Raw genomic sequence first — 19173 nt, forward strand, 5'->3', positions numbered from 1 at the left:
TACTGGGTATAGAGTTTCAGTTTGGGAAGAAAATGTTCTGGAGATAAATGGTGGTGATGGTGTACTGATGATGTACTTAATGGCCCTGGACAATACACTTAAAAATGGTTAGATAGCAAATTTTATATGTATCTTTGTTGTTGTTTAGTCGCCAAGTCCTGTCTCTTCCCTGACCTGATGGGCTGCAGCCCACCAGACTCCTCTGTCCATGGCATTTTCCAGGCAAGAATACTGGAGTGGGCTGCCCATTTCCTTCTCCAGGGGATCTTCCCAACTGAGGGATCAAATCCGCATCTCCTGCATTGTTGGCAGGTGGATTCTTTACCAGAGCCACTGGTGAAGCCCATATGTACCTTACTAAAATTTTTAAAGAGGTAATCAATACATACCTTATACACACATATTTTTAAAATTCATTGCTTTGCATAAGATTCTAAGCAGCTAACAGTGAATATAAGCAGGCAAGTGTTGAAACGTGTTGAAGTAAAACTGATTTTCTATTTTAGGCAGTCTGCCACATGAATAAAAAATAAACCAACTACTCTTGATACTCACTTTTAAACTACACTAACACATCTTAAAAAAAATGAATACTTAAAATGATTCTATTTTAGATTTTTAAAATACTATCACTTTTTACCCCATAGAAACAAGTAATTCCTTTTCCTGGGCTTGTGTGGACTGAGACTCCTCTTTAGATTCACAAGAACTCAAAGGTGAAAGGTCCTTTTCGGTCTGCACACATGGTAATATCACAGTCTCCTCTGGACCGTGATCTAATTTGTCTTTTTCTCTTGATGTCATTAGAGAAGCCACATCCTAGAAGGTAGATAAAAAAAACTTCATCAAGGGTTGGTAAAAGTATAGGGAAATAAGAACTTTATAAACGATTAGAAGAATAAATTCATATAGTCTTTGCAGACAATAAGGCAGTATCAATCAATAATTTTAATTCCCAGCAATTCTACTTCTAGAAATGTATCTTATAAAAGCACTCAAATAAGGATCTAATAAATTATAACAAGGATATTTATTTATTTATTTTTTTAACAAGGATATTTATTGTAGCAATATAATGCTGCTGCTGCTGCTAGCTCCCCAAAAAAGAAAAAAAAAAACTGGAAATAAGACAAATCAGTAGGCAACTGAATAAATAAATTATAATTTCTTTACAATGTAATAATACAGTCACTTAAAAGAAGTTTAACTTGTATATACTGATCCAAAAAGATGTTCACAATATTGTACATGAAAAAAATTATAAGATATGATGCTACTTTTGGAAAACAATGAAAATACCAACACATTCTATTATTTATATAAATAAGTATCTATACAGAAAAATTTAGATAGACATATTTTAAATTGCTACTTGGGATTAACTTGGGAGGAAGAGATGGAACATTATAAAGGACTAACTTTTTAGATGATTTTTTTTAATTTGAAATTTTTATAATTGGATAAAATAATCAACATAAAGTGATTTAGAGGGTTGAGGAGGGGGCCATGCCATGTAGCTTATGGAATTTTAGTTCCCCAGAGACTGAACGTAGACCCTCAGCTGTGAGAGCACAGAATACTAACCACTGGACTGCCAGGGTATTTCCATGATTTATCTTTTTTAAATATAAGATTAGGAGGAAAAAGCACAAATATTCAAGTATAGTAAGAATTAAGTTAAGCTGTAAAAGAACTTTAATTCAAAAAAGTACTCTGTACATTTACAGCACTCAACTTATCAGTGTGAACGTTTCATTTCAAGGTTTCTGATGCTGTATCATACTTCTTGATCTCTTATAGACTACGTTAATCAAGTAAATAAAAATCATCTCCTTTAACTCATATCAAGCTTTTTAACTTTTTATTTTACTTTCACAACAGAGTGAAATAAAGATGGATTGTCATTCTCAATCTCCCTGTGAAGAAAGTGGCTGCATTATATGGCTTATGGTCACATAATGAACTTTAGGTCACATAATGTAGCTCAATAACTTGAACTACAGCTGGGGCCTCTTAAAATCCTTCCCCTGATATTTGTCCATCATCAGAGATTTGAGATTCTTACAAAAACCATGTGGAATAATGAGGTACATTAAGTTCAGCAACAATAATATCGAACACAGTAAAAATTACGTGAGAAGGACTTCCCTGGTGGTCCAGTTGTTACAAATCCACCATCCAGTGCAAGGAACTCAAGATTTGATTCCTGATCAGGGAGCAAAGACCTTGTATGCCTTGGCGCAACTAAGCCCATGCACTGTAACTAAAGAGAAGCCCACAAAAATCCCACATGCTGCAACTAAGACCCAATGCAGTCAAACAAATACATTTTTAAAATAACATGAGAAAATATTTGCAAACTTTCACTCCAAATGTTTTACTTTAATAATTGTAATAACTAAGACAGAAAACCTCCATTTTAAATAACACTCACATGTTGAGAAGGGAAAGTACTCATTTGTTCACAGTTCTGCTGTATCACAACCGTCTCTGTTTTATCAGCTTCCGCCTCCTTCCCAGGTGCATGCTTTTCTGCTTTCGTAGTCTCTCTTTTTGAAGCTGCTCTTGCTAAGTTTGGTTTAGGTCTTTTGAATCTACTTCTCACAAAAGGTGTCAGCTTAATTTCACATGGCGTCTGTTCTTGAGGAAGAGATTTGCTTTTGGAACAAGGATTATCAAGCTTTAGGATGAAATGAAGGGGCAGTGGGAGTGGAGTCTTAGGACAACCTTAAAGACTGGCAGTAAATATTTAATTCTAAGTCTTAACAGGAAAACAAATCAGACTATTTGGTAGATCCTGAAAAACATGAGTGGTACAATCCAGGAATAAGCCCAGGAATTATAGTATCTTTGCACAAAGAAAATACAGGTTTGTCACACCTGTAATGACTTAAAAGTATGTGTTGCACACAATTTTGTATGTTTGGTGATTCTCACAATCTACTGTCAAAATGACCTCAAACCTCTCCCAGTTTTCCCCCAAACCAGCTTAAAATTTTCAACACTGTGCTACAGATGGTATGTCTTAAAACCTTAGTTTAACATAATCTGCAAATTTAACTTTATATCTTTCTCTTCAAAAGCACACAGACCTATATACTTGTACCTTAAATTAATATCTGAAAACTGCTCTGGAACACTTGGAGGTCGCATCCTCTGGTCTTCTACTTTATCAAGTTCCGAAGACTGCGAAGAAATGTTCAAATGACTCAACTGATTTGACACTTCCTTTTCAGAATTTTTTTCTTCTACAGATGTATGAACCACGGACAGCACTTCCCTGCCCAAGTCCTGGAAATAAATCGGCACATATACTGGGTTGGCCAAAAAGTTCATTCAGATTTTTCTATGTGAAAAGAGCTTACGGTAAAACGGAAATCAACTTCTTGGCCATGTCATACATTTCAAACAAAAGCCTATATATTCTATTGTCTTCAAAAATACAGAAGTTTGGAGGTTTTTCATTTTTAAATAAAATTAAATTTAATTTACAAATGGTGAAACACAGAATTTAGGAAAGTCTTTCTATATATTGTACATTATGTTTTTTCCAAACTAGAAACACCATTACCTATCCAAAAAAAGTTAGAAAACTAGAAAATGTTAGAATATCTGCAACTTCAATGAACTGGAAACTTTCAATAAAAGGAACTTTTAAAAATAAAGTGAAATGAGGTGGGGCAGGAAATAAAGAGAAAAACTGATACAGGTACGGTCAAAAGAAACAATTTCACTGTATGTTCATACGAGCATTAGCACAAATTCAGTCCAATTTCCTATACTCCTTTTATCTAAGAGAAACTTTAAACTGACATTAAGAACAGTAACTTTGCCACAATTAAAAAATTTTAGTGATTTTATGTTATTGGACTTAAGGCCAATAATCCTGGAATTACTTTGATAACTTTTCTCCAAAAAAAACTATTCAAAAGATATTTTTAAAGGACAGAAAAATACATACTCTATTAGTCAGTGAAGACACAGTGCTGGAGTCATCACTACTGGTCTGCAAGGGATCTGCCTCAGCTCGACTTGAGGTCCCAGTGTCCTCTGGATCTTTTTCCCTTAGAGAAATGTCTATTTCTTCTATGTTTTCCAAATCTGCCATGCTTTTCTCGATCTCTTCTGATCTGCTTTTCGTCAAGGAAATTTCTTTTCCAGTGTCTTTCAAATCTGCCTCTATTTCCTCAACGGCAGCCACCTTTGCTGATGCTTTCCGCATCAGGAAAATGTCTCTCTGCCCAGTTTCTTCCAAATCAGTCTCTCTTTCCCCTGTGGCACTGATCCCCACTAATACCTTTTCCCTTGGGCAAGTTTCTATTCCAATTTCTTTCAAATCTATCTCCATTTCGTCACCTACCGTTTTGACCTCTGAGGCATTTTCTTGTGTAGATATTTCTCTTCTATCAGTTTCTTCTAGATCTGTCTCTACTTCCTCAGCAGCATCAGGCATCTCTGGTATCTCCTCATTTGGGGAAATTTCTCTTTCAGTTTTTTTCGAATCTGTTTCTACTTCCCCGATAGTATCAACTTCCTCTGGGGCATTTTCCTGTAGGGACATTTCTCTTCTTTCAGTTTCTTCCAAATCTGTCTTTCTTTCCTCAGTGGCATCAGTCACCACTGTTATCTCCTCCCTTGGGAAAATCTCTCTTCTGGTTTCTTTCAAATCTGTCTCCATTTCTGCAGTGACATCACTCATTTCTGGCATTTTCTCCCTGGGAGAGATGTCATTTTTTCCAGTTCCTTTCAAATCTGCCTCCATTTCTGCAGAGACAACATTCGTTTCTGGCATTTTCTCCATGGGAGAGATGTCATCTTTTCCAGTTTCTTTCAAATCTGTCTCCATTTCTGCAGCAACATCAATCATTTCTGGTATTTTCTCCCTGGGAGAGATGTCATTTTTTCCAGTTACTTTCAAATCTGTCTCCATTTCTGCAGTGACATCACTCATTTCTAGCATCTTCTCCCTGGGAGAGATGGCATTTTTTCCATTTTCTTTCAAATCTGTCTCCATTTCCACACTGACAACATTTGTTTCTGGTATTTTCTCCCTTGGAGAGTTGTCATTTTTTCCAGTTTCCTTCAAGTCTGTCTCCATTTCCGCAGTGACATCAATCATTTCTGGTATTTTCTCACTGGAAGAGATGTCATTTTTTTCTGTTTCTTTCATATCTGTCCACATTTCCTCAGTGACATCACTCATTTCTGGCATTTTCTCCCTGGGAGAAATGTCATTTTTTCCAGTTTCTTTCGAATCTGTCTGTATTTCCACAGAGACATCAATCATTTCTGGTATTTTCTCCCCGGGAGAAATGTCATTTTTCCCGGTTTCTTTCAAATCTGTGCCCATTTCTGCAGTGACATTAATCATGTCTGGTACTGTCTCCCTGGGAGAGATGTCATTTTTTCTGGCTTCTTTCAAATCTGTCTCCCTTTCTGCAATGACATCACTCGTTTCTGGCATTTTCTCCCTGGGAGAGATGTCATTTTTTCTGGTTTCTTTCAAATCTGTCTCCATTTCTGCAATGACATCACTCGTTTCTGGCATTTTCTCCCTGGGAGAGATGTCATTTTTCCCGGTTTCTTTCAAATCTGTCTCCATTTCTGCAATGATATCACTCATTTCTGGCACTTTCTCCCTGGGAGAGATGTCATTTTTTTCAGTTTCTTTCAAATCTGTCTCCATTTCTGCAGTTACATCACTCATTTCTGGCATTTTCTCCCTGAGACAGATGTCGTTTTTTCCAGTTTCTTTCAAATCTGTTTCCATTTCTGCAATGACATCAATCATTTCTGGTATCTTCTCCATGGGAGAGATGTCATTTTTTTCAGTTTCTTTCAAATCAGTCTTCATTTCCACAGTGACATCACTTATTTCTGGCATTTTTTCCCTGGGAGAGATGTCATTTTCTTCAGTTTCTTTCAAATCAGTCTCCATTTCCACAGTGACATCACTCGTTTCTGGCATTATATCCCTGGAAGAGATGTCTTTTCTTCCAATTTCCTCAGTAGTATTAGTCTCCACAGGTTCCTTCTCCCTTAGTGAGGTTTCCAGTGTTGCAGTTTCTCTCAAAGCTGCTGTCATCGCCTCAGAGGCAATTACCTCCTTTGGTACCTCTTCCTTTGAGGAAATTCCTCTTCTTCCAGTTCTCCTTCCTATATTTGGCTTTGGTTTCTGAAATCGAGTCTTTGGAATTCGAACATCTTTATTTGCTCTATTATCCTCCTGAATACTAAAAAAAAAAGAAAGAAAGAAAACACACACACAATCAAATTTTAAACCTGTCAATTGAAGATGTGATCGTTAAGAAATAACTACTGAAAAATCAGGAACTCTCAAATTAACAAAAAAAATTAATGGAGCACCAGGACTCTTTGGGCCAAATTTAAAAATTAAAGGAGAGAAAAAAAATTCCATCCTTGGAAATTACAGTAAATTTTAAAAATAATTAAATCTATCAATAAGGTCAATGAGTGAAAGTGTGTTAGTCACTCAGTCGTGTACAACTCTTTGCAACCCCATGGACTACAGCCCGCCAGACTCCTCTGTCCATGGAATTCTCCAGACAAGAAGACTGGAGTGGGCAGCCATTCCCTTCTCCAGGGGATCTTTCTGACCAAGGGATTGAACCCAGGGGCTTCGAAGGTGGATTCTTTACTGTCTGAGTCACCACAGCAGCCCTAGGTCAATTAGAATAATAGCAAATTGGGCCTGAATAGTCTCTCGCTAATTGTCATCCACATCAGTGTTGGCAAATACCTACTGAGAAAGACTCTTCCATTCTCAACTTGGAGTTAAATCAATTTGTATCTGCTATTTCTACCTTTTCACCCTTACTATCCTTTATCCAGACACATGCCTGGATAAGAGTTAAAGAACTCATTTATATGGCCAGAATTAACCAAGATCTCAAATAGTTGGATGGAGGTATAATTTGAATAAGATACAGTCTTATGACTAACAACTAAGTATACCCCTCCTCACTTTTTAAAAACAATTCAATTTGAGATTTCCTATACAGTCATTTCTCTAAAAGCTTGTGATTTCATAATATAAACTGGGAATGAAACAAAAGAGAAAATAAACAACATCGTGCAGTCTGCTGAATGCTATCACTATCTACTCCAAGTACCTTATTTTCCAAAAAAGCAGCAGCACACTGCTGTGCACTTTATCATCATACTGGTGGTAAAGCCAATAAAAATATACAACTGAATGAAAAACCACCTAGTGACTGGTTAATATTTTGATCTCCTAGGCCTTTTCTGGTGTAGGTATTTCTCTTCTTTCAGTCTCTTCTAAATCTACTTCCTCAGTGGCATCAATAAACTCCAGTATCTTCTCCCTTGGGGAAATCTCTCTTCCAGTTTCAAATCTGTCTCCACTTCACCTACATTTTTGCCCTTTCCTGGGGCATTTGCCTGTAGGGATATTCCTCTTTTTTTCAGTCCCTAGATTTTTTTCAACAGTGTCAGGCTGTAATTCATATTTGTATCAGAGATATGTAATAATGCAATTGTACAGCCTTCCCAGGTGGCTCAGTGGTAAAGAATCCGCCTGCCAGTGCAGGAGACGCAGATTCAATTCCTGGGTGAGGAAGATCCCCGGAGAAGAAAATGGCAACCCACTCCAGTATTTTTGCCTGGGAAATCACATGGACAGAGAAGCCTGGTGGGCTACAGTCCATGGAGTAGCAGAGTCAGGCACAACTTAGCAACTAAACAGCAGCAGCAATGCAGTTGTATGTATAAGGCTCTACCCGGGATTTCTACGGCAAAGCAGAGAAATAGGTTGGGGGCATAGGGAGAGGATACAGAGAGGGAAGTTAAGAAGCAAAGGAAGAGAGAAAGAAGAGAGGAATAAAGGAATTTTTTTGTCTTCTAACAGAGACCTTTTGAGTAGTTCAGGAAACTTAGTTTTCACTGATAGGTTATTGCTACTGCTGCTACTGCTAAGTCGCTTCAGGTCGTGTCTGACTCTGTGCGACCCCATAGACAGCAGCCCACCAGGCTGCCCCGTCCCTGGGATTCTCCAGGCAAGAACACTTGCCATTTCCTTCTCCAATGCATGAAAGTGAAAGTGAAAGTGAAGTCGCTCAGCCATGTCTGACTCTTATCGATCCCATGGACTGCAGCCCACCTGGCTCCTCCATCCATGGGATTTTCCAGGCAAGAGTACTGGAGTGGGGTGCCATTGCCTTCTCTGACTCATAGGTTAGGTAGTATTTAAATGGGTTCATATAGCTTTAAAGTATACAATAGGCCAGACTGTGAATGCAAAGATTGGTAAAATATGAATAACTGCTGAAACTCGATAGTAGGTACACAGGAATCTGTTATTCTGTTCTCACTACTTTTGTGCACTGAATATTCCCAAAAGGAAAAAAAATGTTAAAGCTAACTAATAGCTCTGTCGATCTAGTTTGGTATCCTCCAAAGGGGAAATAACAAATACAGAGAACTCTGGCTGTAAAAAGGTATCAATTTATATATATAAGTATTATATACGATCTACATATGTGTGATCAATCTAAGCCTAAAGAAACAAATACTAAAGTAAGTAGGATTTTCACATTTGGATATAGACATATAATTTAATATGCTTGCCAAGTGATATTAGTAACTATGCATGTTATTAATAACTCAAGGTCTAATTTGTGATGGGTAAAATTCATCAAAATACCAATAAGTGAGAAATCAACATGAAGGCAGTGAGATAAACTGCCTTGAAAGGTGAATGTATGTTTGCAAATAACTATGTAACTTGATAAACAGATAACAAATCAATCTGATTTGCTATTGTTTTTAAAAAATGTTTGATGATTTCTAAAACTTTACATATAATTAAAATATTATACCATCAATAAGATGATGCTTACCTCAGACATTCATTAACAGCCTTAGGGTCATCTGACTGCACATTTTGAAAGGAATTGTCTTTTTTTTCAGATAGTGATGCAATGTCTTCACACTCAAAATTTTCACATGACTGATCTTCTAGCTGTTCAGGAGTCTTAATAAAACAAACACATTTTTTTAAAAGTTTTAGGTCTTAGAATGAAACACCCATTTATAAAAGATTTCATTCATTATGTACAATTTGAGTACAAGGAAAATGGTAAACATTTCAAAACTGTAAAATGATATTCAAGGGGCACTTTTCTTTTGGGGCTGGGCTGTACAGCTAGTAGATCTTACCCAGGCCCCCAGCAGCAGAAGCACAGAATCCTAACCACTGGATCACCAGGGAATTTCCTAAGAGGCACTTTTTAATGTTTTTTCTTAAGATATAGAAAATTTCATAAGCCACACCTTTTATCTCATCTCAAAGCCCTTATTCTTTCCTTCCCAGTCAGAAAGCAAGTTATCTGTTAAAATTATTCCTTGGGTTCTGTCTTTCTAAATCTTTTGGATTATTAAAATCACATTATAGACCTTGGGAATTACTACAAAAGAAATTCCAATCTCAAACCATACCAATTTTTACTCTTATCACAAAGACCAGTTATTATATAAATATCTAAAGTTTATAATGTTTGTTGAAGGAATATTATAGTAGGGAGCTTTTAACATTCTATTTGTTTAAATCAGTGTTAAAATTCAGACACCTACCTATATTTTCGAAAGAGAAGTATAATCCTGTAATTCCCTTCAAAAGGGAAGTGTAATCATACCTGCTGAGTGATGGGGGAAGAAGGCAAGTCCAAACATGCATAAGGTAAAAGCAGATGATTCATTATATAAATGCTTAAAATCCACAGAGCTGAGAGCTAAGTGACTTCACAATTAGCAAAGCTTCTGGCTATGACATACAGGCATTAAATTTAAAGAACAGTGTAGATAATTGTATAATATTGATGTTTTAAAACGGGAGATGAAAGGAGGCTTATGTTTTGTTTAACAAAACACTGGAGGGCATCAGAATACTTACATCTCTGTTGATACAGGATTCGTTTTCATTCTTTTCTATACTGGCACCAGGTTTTTCCTGTGATGTAACAGTTTCTTTTCTTTCAGCAGCTTTACCTACATTTGGTTTTGGCCTTTGTAATAAGCCCCGCATTAGTCGTGCAGGTCTGAAAGCCTTTGGTTGATCATCTTCCTGCACACAAGTTTTTTCACTCAAACTAGAGTAATTACAAAGGAATAAAATCAGTGGTTATTCTGAAGTCACATAATTACTCATATATCACAGAGAGACTTATTTTAAACCATTTGGAAATACAAAATAAGTCACAAGTGTCAAGAACACCTGCAAAGATACACATACCTCTTAATACCTTAACTCTCTAGAACAGACACAGTCCTAGAAGCATGACTATAAAAAAACATTTTTAAATCAAATTTTCACCACAAAATTGGAAAAAATCTATACCCGACAAATATGGAATATTATTACCCACTCAGGATAGCACTGTGTAACATACATCTTCAGGGCACTAGACACAGATTATGGCATAAATATACAGTCCTGAATCCACTGGTTCAGGTTTATATTGGACCAAGACCTATTATAATTCTCACTCTGTGTTAAATATTCTGTTGTTTTTTTCTTTTTGGTCACACCGAGCAGCCATGTAGGATCTCAGATCCCCAACCAGGGATTGAATGTGTGACCTGCAGGGGAAGCACAGAGCCTGAACCACTGGACTACCAGGGAATTCCCCTAAATATGCCCTTTTGAAACCCCTTGCTACAAATAAAATTACCCATCATCAAACATCTTAACCATTAATGTATCTAACAAAATTTGGTTAACTAGTGGACCCACACCATAATTTATTTAAGTGTATTTATTATGCTTGTAATACCAAGCATAAATAACATTATTAAATGTTTCAACAATCCATATAATTAAAAATGGACTTAATTACACTATCTGAAAATAAAATTCAGACATTAGCAAGCAGAAAACAATCCATTACAATCATTCCTAAGAGTTACTATTTTTATTCTAGTTCCTAAATACTTACTTAGATACAGTCTCAGGTTCCGGGTTCCCTTTCTCTGTATTCTCCATTCCAGAAATACAATCCTTTTCCATGGGATTCTACAAATTTAAGTTTTTATATTTAATCTACTTAACATAAAAACTTTATAATAAATAAATAAGTGGAAATAATAAAATTTATCTTTTTTGTACTTAACTAATTATTAGAGGAGAGTTGTTAAAATCATAAACACGGATGAGAACATTTTAAACATATAATCTCATACATTACTAATAGAAGCACAAATTGATATATCCTTACCAATATCTATCAAGAGCTTTAATAATGTTCATATTCTTTGACCCAGTAATATCATTTCTTAGATGCTACTCTAAGAAAATATTTAGACAAAGACTTAAGTACAAGGATGGTCACTGAAACACTATGCAAAACAGCAAATACTATAAACTGACAAATATCCAACAATGAATAAACGGTTAAATAAATTTAGTTACACTCACTGATAGAATATTATGAAATTATGAAGTCACTAAAAATCATGTTTTCAAAAGACATTTAATGATGTGAAAAAAAATTTATGAAACGTTAAAATACCAAAGTATACAAAACTGAATTAACAATACTACTCAACTTTGTAAAAAAAAAAGTTGGAAGTATATATCCTAAAACAGTTGGTTGCATGTGGATTAAACAATTAATTTCTATTTTAATTTTTACATAAGTCTGTATTTTCCCAATTTTCTAGAATTTAAAAATATCTTCGAGAATATAATAACTACATTACAAAAAGTATGGAAAGATTTCACATAAGAGGAAAAAAGCAGACTAAAATTCAAAGAATTATTTTAGCAAAAATAAAACATTTTTAATAATATAATACTGGCAAAGATATAATGAAGCAAACATTCATAATGCTTACAGAAATTTAAATAGATTTTTTGGGGGGCTGGGGGGGGTGCTGCATGGCTTGTGGGTTCTTAATCCCCTGACCTGGGATTGAATCCAGAGCCAGGCAGTGAAAGCACTGAGTTCTAACCACTGGACTGCCAGCGAGTTCCTAAGATTCATTTTTTTTTTTGACTGTCAGTTTGATAATACATAACAAGAGCCAAAAATACATTTTAAATACTATGGCCCAGTAATCCCTACCACCTCTAGAAATGTATTCTTTGCTATTTACAAAACTGCTTTTACTTAATAGAGTTAAAAAAAAAAAATGGAAACAACCTAAACATCAGAGAAATGGCAGGTAAAGTAATAATAATGTTCATCTGAAGCAGCTATTAAAAAGATCAACTAACCCCCAAGAGAGTATAAATTAATAGTTTCAGAGAAAAAAGTTTTAAATGTAATATATGCAATAACTAAAAAATACAGAAATGTTTATTTTCATAAAAAGAGAAAATCTATAAAGGAAAGACAGAGGAATAGATCTGTGTTTAGAAAAGAGAGTTGTGGGTATAATTTCACTATAGCTGGTTTAAAAAATACTTTTAATAAAATCTTATATAAGTAAACAGAAGATAGCTTCATCACGACTAAGGATGTTCAAAATATATCAGATATTCTAAAGAAAATGGAAAATCCCATGGATGGAGGAGCCTGGTGGGCTGCAGTCCATGGGGTTGCTGAGAGTCGGGCACGACTTCACTTTCACTTTCATACATTGGAGAAGGAAATGGCAACCCACTCCAGTATTCTTGCCTGGAGAATCCCAGGGACAGGGGAGCCTGGTGGGCTGCCGTCTATGGGGTCGCACAGAGTCGGATACAACTGAAGCGACTTAGCAGCAGTAGCAAGCAGTAAGACAATTTATTAATGTGTGAATTTCTTATATCTTGGCTTTTTATCATTTACTTTACAAGTTAAACATTTTTATTCCCAACTACTTAGGAAAAAAGTTTTATAATTTTAATTTCCATTATGCCTCTTACTCCATACCTTTTCAATCGGAGTTTCTTTATGCAAACTCTTGTTCTCTGCATCTGTTTTACCTCGTGAAAGAACTGATTTCTTCCCAACTGCCCTTGATAAATTGGGTTTAGGTCTCTGGAGTCGTCCTCTTGTCACTGGTTTAACAGTTTCTGTTTGATCAGTTTCCCTAGAAAATTAACATCCTTCAAATTTTACCAACATGCAGACATATTCAAAAGAAATTCTGGAAAATTCTTTAAAAATTCATTTAGAGCTAGAAAAGAATTCTTTTAAGCTTACTTACAATAAAAGTAGCAAAGAAAACTGAACAAGAAGAGCAATGAATGATTATTAATTTGTTTTATCAGATATTTACAATACTCAGCATCGATAATTAAAATACTGTGGTACTAATACATGAATAACAGATAACTGAAACAAAAAAAAACTGAGATAACTTGAAAATACATATGATTTTAGTATACAATAAAGTTAGCAATTCAAAATAGAATGAAATGAACACAGAAATAATATATCTTTTTAATAAATATTCAATTAAATGGTGACGGGAAAACTAGTAATACTGGGAATAAAATAAAATAAGTTTCATCCCTTGCATTGTACTTGCAATATATTCCAAATGAATCAAAGATTTAAGTGAAACCACAGAGAAAACATGAATCAATTATTTTATAAATTTGAAATAGGATAAGCCTTTCTAAAACTTGATTAAAAAATCAGGAGCCATAAAAGGAAAAAAAAAGAAAAGAAGGAGAGAGAAATCTGACAATATAAAAATAAAAAGCTTTTACATGGCCAAAAGATATGTTGTAAGACAAACTACAAACCAAGGCATGTTTTACAACTCTTATTAAAAAACTAACCTAAAAAAAAAATAAATAAAAGTAAAAGACTAACCTCTCTAAAATGTAAAGACCTCCTACAAAATACACCAATAATAACTCATCAGAAAACTGGACAAAGGGTATGAACTCAGAAAAAATAAAAATAAAAATAAAGATAGGTTTGCAATGTGAAGAGATGCTCAATTTCACTCCCAATGAGAAACGTATTGAATACCAATTAAAAGTAGAGCAAGTAAGCACAAATGTGAAAAGATATTAAGAATCAGAGACTCTAAGGGGAATCATATACAAATGTTCATTATTCCATTCGTTTGACTTTTCGTTAGGTACAGAAAATTTTTAAATAAGCAACTGAAGGGGAAAAAAATAATAGAATTATATATGCCTGGTCAAAAAGGAGGAGGAGAGATATATCATACTGAGACACTATTTTCTTTTACTATCTAGCAAGGCTGGCAAAAGTCCAAGTTTGTAACACTGTTGGTAAGGGAGACATTTCTTATGTTGTTAGTGGAAATATAAACTAGAGTAACTCCTAGGAAGAGCATTTTGGAAGTATCTATTAAAATCACAAATGTACACACACTCACATACAAATACATCCTTTGGGCTAGCAATTTCATGTTTGAAACTTAACCTACAAATACACTGCACAAAGGTGAAAGGGCAGAGGCCTAAGTTTCTAAGCACTGCCTGTAAAAACAACATAGAGTCATCAGCAGGGCACGGATAACATAAACTGTAATTCATCCATACAACAGAACAGTATGCAACTATAAAAAGAATAGAGAAGGCCTTTACGTAAAGATATGAGGATAAAGGACAAAAACTTGCAAAACAGCAAGTATACTATGCTACCACTAAGTTTTTGAAAAGAGTAAAAAAAAAAAATTATGTACTTTGTCTATTTGTATTAGCTTTAATGTCAGTTTTTTGTGTTTTTTTTTGGGGGGGGTTGTGTTTTAATTTTTTAATCTCTGAAAGAATGTCAGAAATAAGTAATACTGTTTGTTTACTTGTTAGGGTAAATGGGGCCATAGTAGAAGAGAGACTTCACTGTGTAACTTCTTGTATTTTTGAATGTTTGAACCCCAAGAATATATTACCTATTCCAAAGACTAGTTTCTATTTTTATTGGAAAAAAATAAGTCTTGGGAATTACCTGTAGTCCAGTAGTTAGGACTTTGCACTTTCACTGTGGAGGGCACAGGTTTGATCCCTGGCCGGGGAACTTAGATCCCACAAGCCACTCAGCCAAAACCAATTTTAAAAAATAAATAAATTTGATTCTCAATGTGACCATGCTTTACTGAAAATAAAAATTCATAAACTAAACAGGTTTTAAACTCATCAGAGGAGTTATAAAGGAGACAAAAAGGAAATCTGAATTTCTGAGATATCTTTTCAAAGGAAGAGTCTTGTGGTGCTTTTATTGTTTTTACTGAAGGTATTAATTTAACCACTATTTTCACACTAGCAAGCATAACACATAATCTCTTTAAAGTATCAATATCAAAATCTACTACTTTGACAATAGGTATGAAAAATAACTCAGACCAAGTAAAAGTTAAATCTCATAGCAAATATTTAGGTTTCCAAATTATTTTAGAATTTCATTGTAAGTTACCACTTTGCTATAACTCCTATCACTACTATATATCAGATATAAAAGATAATCTTTCAGTAATAAAATATAAAAGTAAAAACCTTTGATGTCTCTCAGGCCACAGTACAATTACATACTAAACGGTCTATAGTACCCTCCTAATCCCTTAAGAATACAACATTATCATCATTTCTTAATGACAAATTTTAAAATCCTACCATGTAAAATACTTACAGTGATTTATCTTTTAGGTCAACATCTCTTTCTTCTGTACGACTACTCTCAGCACTGTTCACCTCACACAATGCTCCTGCTCCACCTTCTGATGAAAGCAAGTCTGAAGTGTTTGATCCTGCAGTCTCAGCTGCTACTGATACAACATCTTGTTGACTATGAAGGAAATGAAAATATATTGGGAAAAGAACCTTTTAGTAATTTACATCTTCTACTAAACATTTAAAAGATTTTTTAAAATATACAAGGTCAAAATTCTGGAAGGTAATCCTTCATATCATGGAATAAACAAAACGGGTATTTTGGTTTCTCTGAGATCCTTCCTTGCACCGTCCTTCCTTACTGTACCTTAGGAGACAATTAGCAGCCACAATGAACAGGGTAAGTGCTCAACAAGTTACAAAATGAACAACTCTTAACTACACGGGGTTCACAAACCAAACGTATGTGTAAAGTTTGGGAATTATCTCATTAAAATTTATTATCGGCAGTCCTTCACACAGTACTACCGCATTACCCAAGAGTCATGGAGATCAAGGACGCAGTTCCAATACCAAGCTGCAGTTCACGGAGCACCACGGAAGGAGAGGACTGCTGCATCGTGAAACATTTCAACTAACGATAATATAGACAATGACTAGCTAGTGGCCAGCATTCAATTTCAACACAAATTCACATTTAGCCATGCTTTATTTTTGCTGCTTTTTTTCCTACTGGGTGTTTCTTCTCCCAGTGCTCCTTGCATATTCTTTTTCAGGTTAGATGTTACATGTAAAACCTCATAATCAGCAACTTGAGTTTTACTTCATGGAGCCTTTTGTCAATAAAAGTATTTAACGTTACTGCAGTTGAATTTATCAGTTTTATCCTTTAAACTTTGTGCTTTTTATGTCTTAAGAAATCCTTGCCATCACAAAAATATTTTTATACAGTTTCTCTTAAAAGTTTTAAAGATTTGCTTTATATATGTCATCTTTAATCTATGAAAGTTACTGCATAGGGTAAATAGGTAAAATAGGGATCTACTATCATTTTTTTTCATATCTAAACACCATTTAATGAATGATTAATTCAATCTTTACCTGCTAATCTCTTTTTTACCGTACATTGTTTTTTCTTATCTATTTTTATTGAAGTATAGCTGACTTATTGTTAATTCCTGTTACTCAGCAAAGTGATCTGGTTACACACACACACACATTCTTTTTTTAATATTCTTTTCCATATGGTTTATCATAGCATATGGGAGATAACTGCTAATGCTACCTCTGACATCCATCAGATTCCTAAATTTCTCTTCCTAGATTCTACATCCAGTTCCTCTCAGTCAACTTGTCCTTTTCCAGTACCAACCACACTTTTGATTACTCTAGCTTTAGAATAACCCAATACATTTCATCTCCAGAGTTGTTTTCCAAAATTGTCTTTACCATTCATGACCCTTCACTCTTAGGGACATAACAATTATGGAATCAGCTCACTGTTTTGCAAAACCAATGGGATTTAAACAGTCATAACAGGGTTGTTTTCCCCCCTTAAAAAAAGTCATCAGTATTGTTTTGTGCATAGTCTATGAAGTTAGTTGCGTGTCTGAGGTGAAAACTTAGATATTTGTCACCCAGCAAGTTAAAGACCTGAGGTCTATGGCTTGTCTTCAAAGAAACCATTAATCTTCTGAACTGTGTGAGTAAACTGGCACAGGTGCATGCATGTATTTTACATGACAGTAAGTGGTTTTCATCAGATTTTTCAGAAAGGGTATACAGAGACCAATGGATCAGAAAAAACAGCCCAGAAATATACCCATGCATATATGATTAAATGATCTTTGACAGGGTGCCAAAACTACACAATAGGAAAAGGATAATCTCTTCAACAAATTATGTTGGGAAAGCTAGAAACACACACACACACACACACACACACACACACGAAACTGGACCTTTATCTTACACACAAAAATTAACTCAGAATGTATTAAAGATTTAAAGGTAACATTTTTTCTTCCCCTTTCTCAGCTGTGCTACACAACTTGTGGGATTTTAGTCCCTGCCCTGGGGACTGAACCCAGGCCCACTGCGTTAAAGGATAAAACTGAAACCGTAAAACACCTTTTAAGGTGCTTTAAGGTGCTTAAACCGTAAAGAACCCGGATAAAACACCTTAAAGGATAAAGCTAAAGGAAAACAGGGGGAAAGCTTCATAAGATTGGTACTGGCAATGATTTCTTGGACATGACACAAAAGGCACAGGTGAGAAAAGCAAAAATAGACAAGTGGGACTATGTCAAACTAAACACCTGCTGTAGAGCAAAGGAAACAATCAAAAGTCAAAGGCAAACTGTTGAATGGGAGAAAAGATATGTAAACTATGTATCAGACAAGGGCTTAATACTCAAAATAGATAAGAAACTTCTACAACTTAGTAACCGAAAAACAAATAGCTCCATTAAAAAACTGGAAAAGCGTGCTTCCCTGGCAGAAGTTAAGGCTCCGCCCTTCCACCGCAGGGGCAGGGGTTCAATGCCAGGGACCTAAGGCCCCACAGGAGGCTGCAAGGTACAACCAAAAAAGAAAGAAAGAAAATAAAACATTTTTTTTTAAAACTGGAAAAGGAATTGAATACACATTTCTCCAAAGAAGATATACAAATGGCCAACAAGTATTTAAGCATTTAAAGAGCTCAACATCACAATAATCAGGGAAATACAAATCAAATCCATAAGTTATCATCTCACACCTATTAGGAGCTATTGTATTAATTTTTTAAATGTAATTAAAATATATTAATTAAATATATATTAGTTTTTTAAAAATGAAATAATGCAGGTAAGAACGTGGAAAAACTGGAATACTTATGAATTGTGGGTGGGAATGTAAAATGCAGCCACAATAAAAACAGTATGAAGGCGCCTCAAAAAATTTAAAGCAGAAGAATTTTCATATGATCCAGCAATTCTCCTTCTGAGTATTTATCCAGAAGAACTGAAAACAGAGCTCTTAGAATTTTCTTCAATTTCATGTTTATTGCAGCATTATTCATTACAACCAAAAGATGGAAACACTGTAAATATTCACGGACAGACCAACAAATAAAGAAAATGTGATACATACCTACAAAGGAATATTATTTGACCATAAAAACAGAAATCTTGTCATATGCTTTAATATGGATGAACCCTGAAAATATTATGCTAGGTGAAATAAGCCACTCATAAAAGGACAAATATTATATGATTCCACGTATTTGAAGTATCTAAAGTAACTCACAGAAACAGCAAGTAGAGTGGTTACCAGGGGCCAGAGATGGGGAGGAAACAGAGTTACTGCTCAATAGATAGTTTCAGTCGTGTGCATAGTTAACAACATTGCACATTTTAAAAACTCATTTAGAAGAGTAGATCTCATCTTATGTAAAAACAAAAAACTCTCAGCAGGATATATCACATTCAAACAGCTGAAAACCAAAGTTAAGAGAAAATATTTATAGAAAATGATAAGTCTATGCAAACATTAACCACACGAAGGCTGTAGCGGCATAGCAAGCATCAGAACAAAGAGCAGGACCAGAATGATATCACACAAGTGATGAAGGGTGATTT

At 34.9% G+C, this 19173-nt stretch overlaps 1 protein-coding gene across 2 annotated transcripts in view; it reads right to left on the reverse strand.

Moving 5' to 3' along the window:
- Positions 1 to 19173, reverse strand: part of BDP1 (BDP1 general transcription factor IIIB subunit) — an 85193-nt gene that overhangs the window by 43349 nt on the left and 22671 nt on the right. For both annotated transcript variants that reach the window (XM_019982827.2, XM_019982828.2), the window contains exons 12-20: positions 15573 to 15728; positions 12894 to 13053; positions 10974 to 11050; positions 9932 to 10127; positions 8880 to 9013; positions 3962 to 6233; positions 3107 to 3291; positions 2435 to 2657; positions 641 to 819 (exon numbers count right to left, since the gene is read on the reverse strand). In XM_019982827.2, the coding sequence (XP_019838386.2) occupies positions 641 to 819; positions 2435 to 2657; positions 3107 to 3291; positions 3962 to 6233; positions 8880 to 9013; positions 9932 to 10127; positions 10974 to 11050; positions 12894 to 13053; positions 15573 to 15728 (3582 nt within the window). The remainder of the gene's footprint in view (positions 1 to 640; positions 820 to 2434; positions 2658 to 3106; positions 3292 to 3961; positions 6234 to 8879; positions 9014 to 9931; positions 10128 to 10973; positions 11051 to 12893; positions 13054 to 15572; positions 15729 to 19173) is intronic.

This window comes from Bos indicus, chromosome 20, assembly GCF_029378745.1.
Source record: "Bos indicus isolate NIAB-ARS_2022 breed Sahiwal x Tharparkar chromosome 20, NIAB-ARS_B.indTharparkar_mat_pri_1.0, whole genome shotgun sequence".
Taxonomy (NCBI): Eukaryota; Metazoa; Chordata; class Mammalia; order Artiodactyla; family Bovidae; genus Bos; species Bos indicus.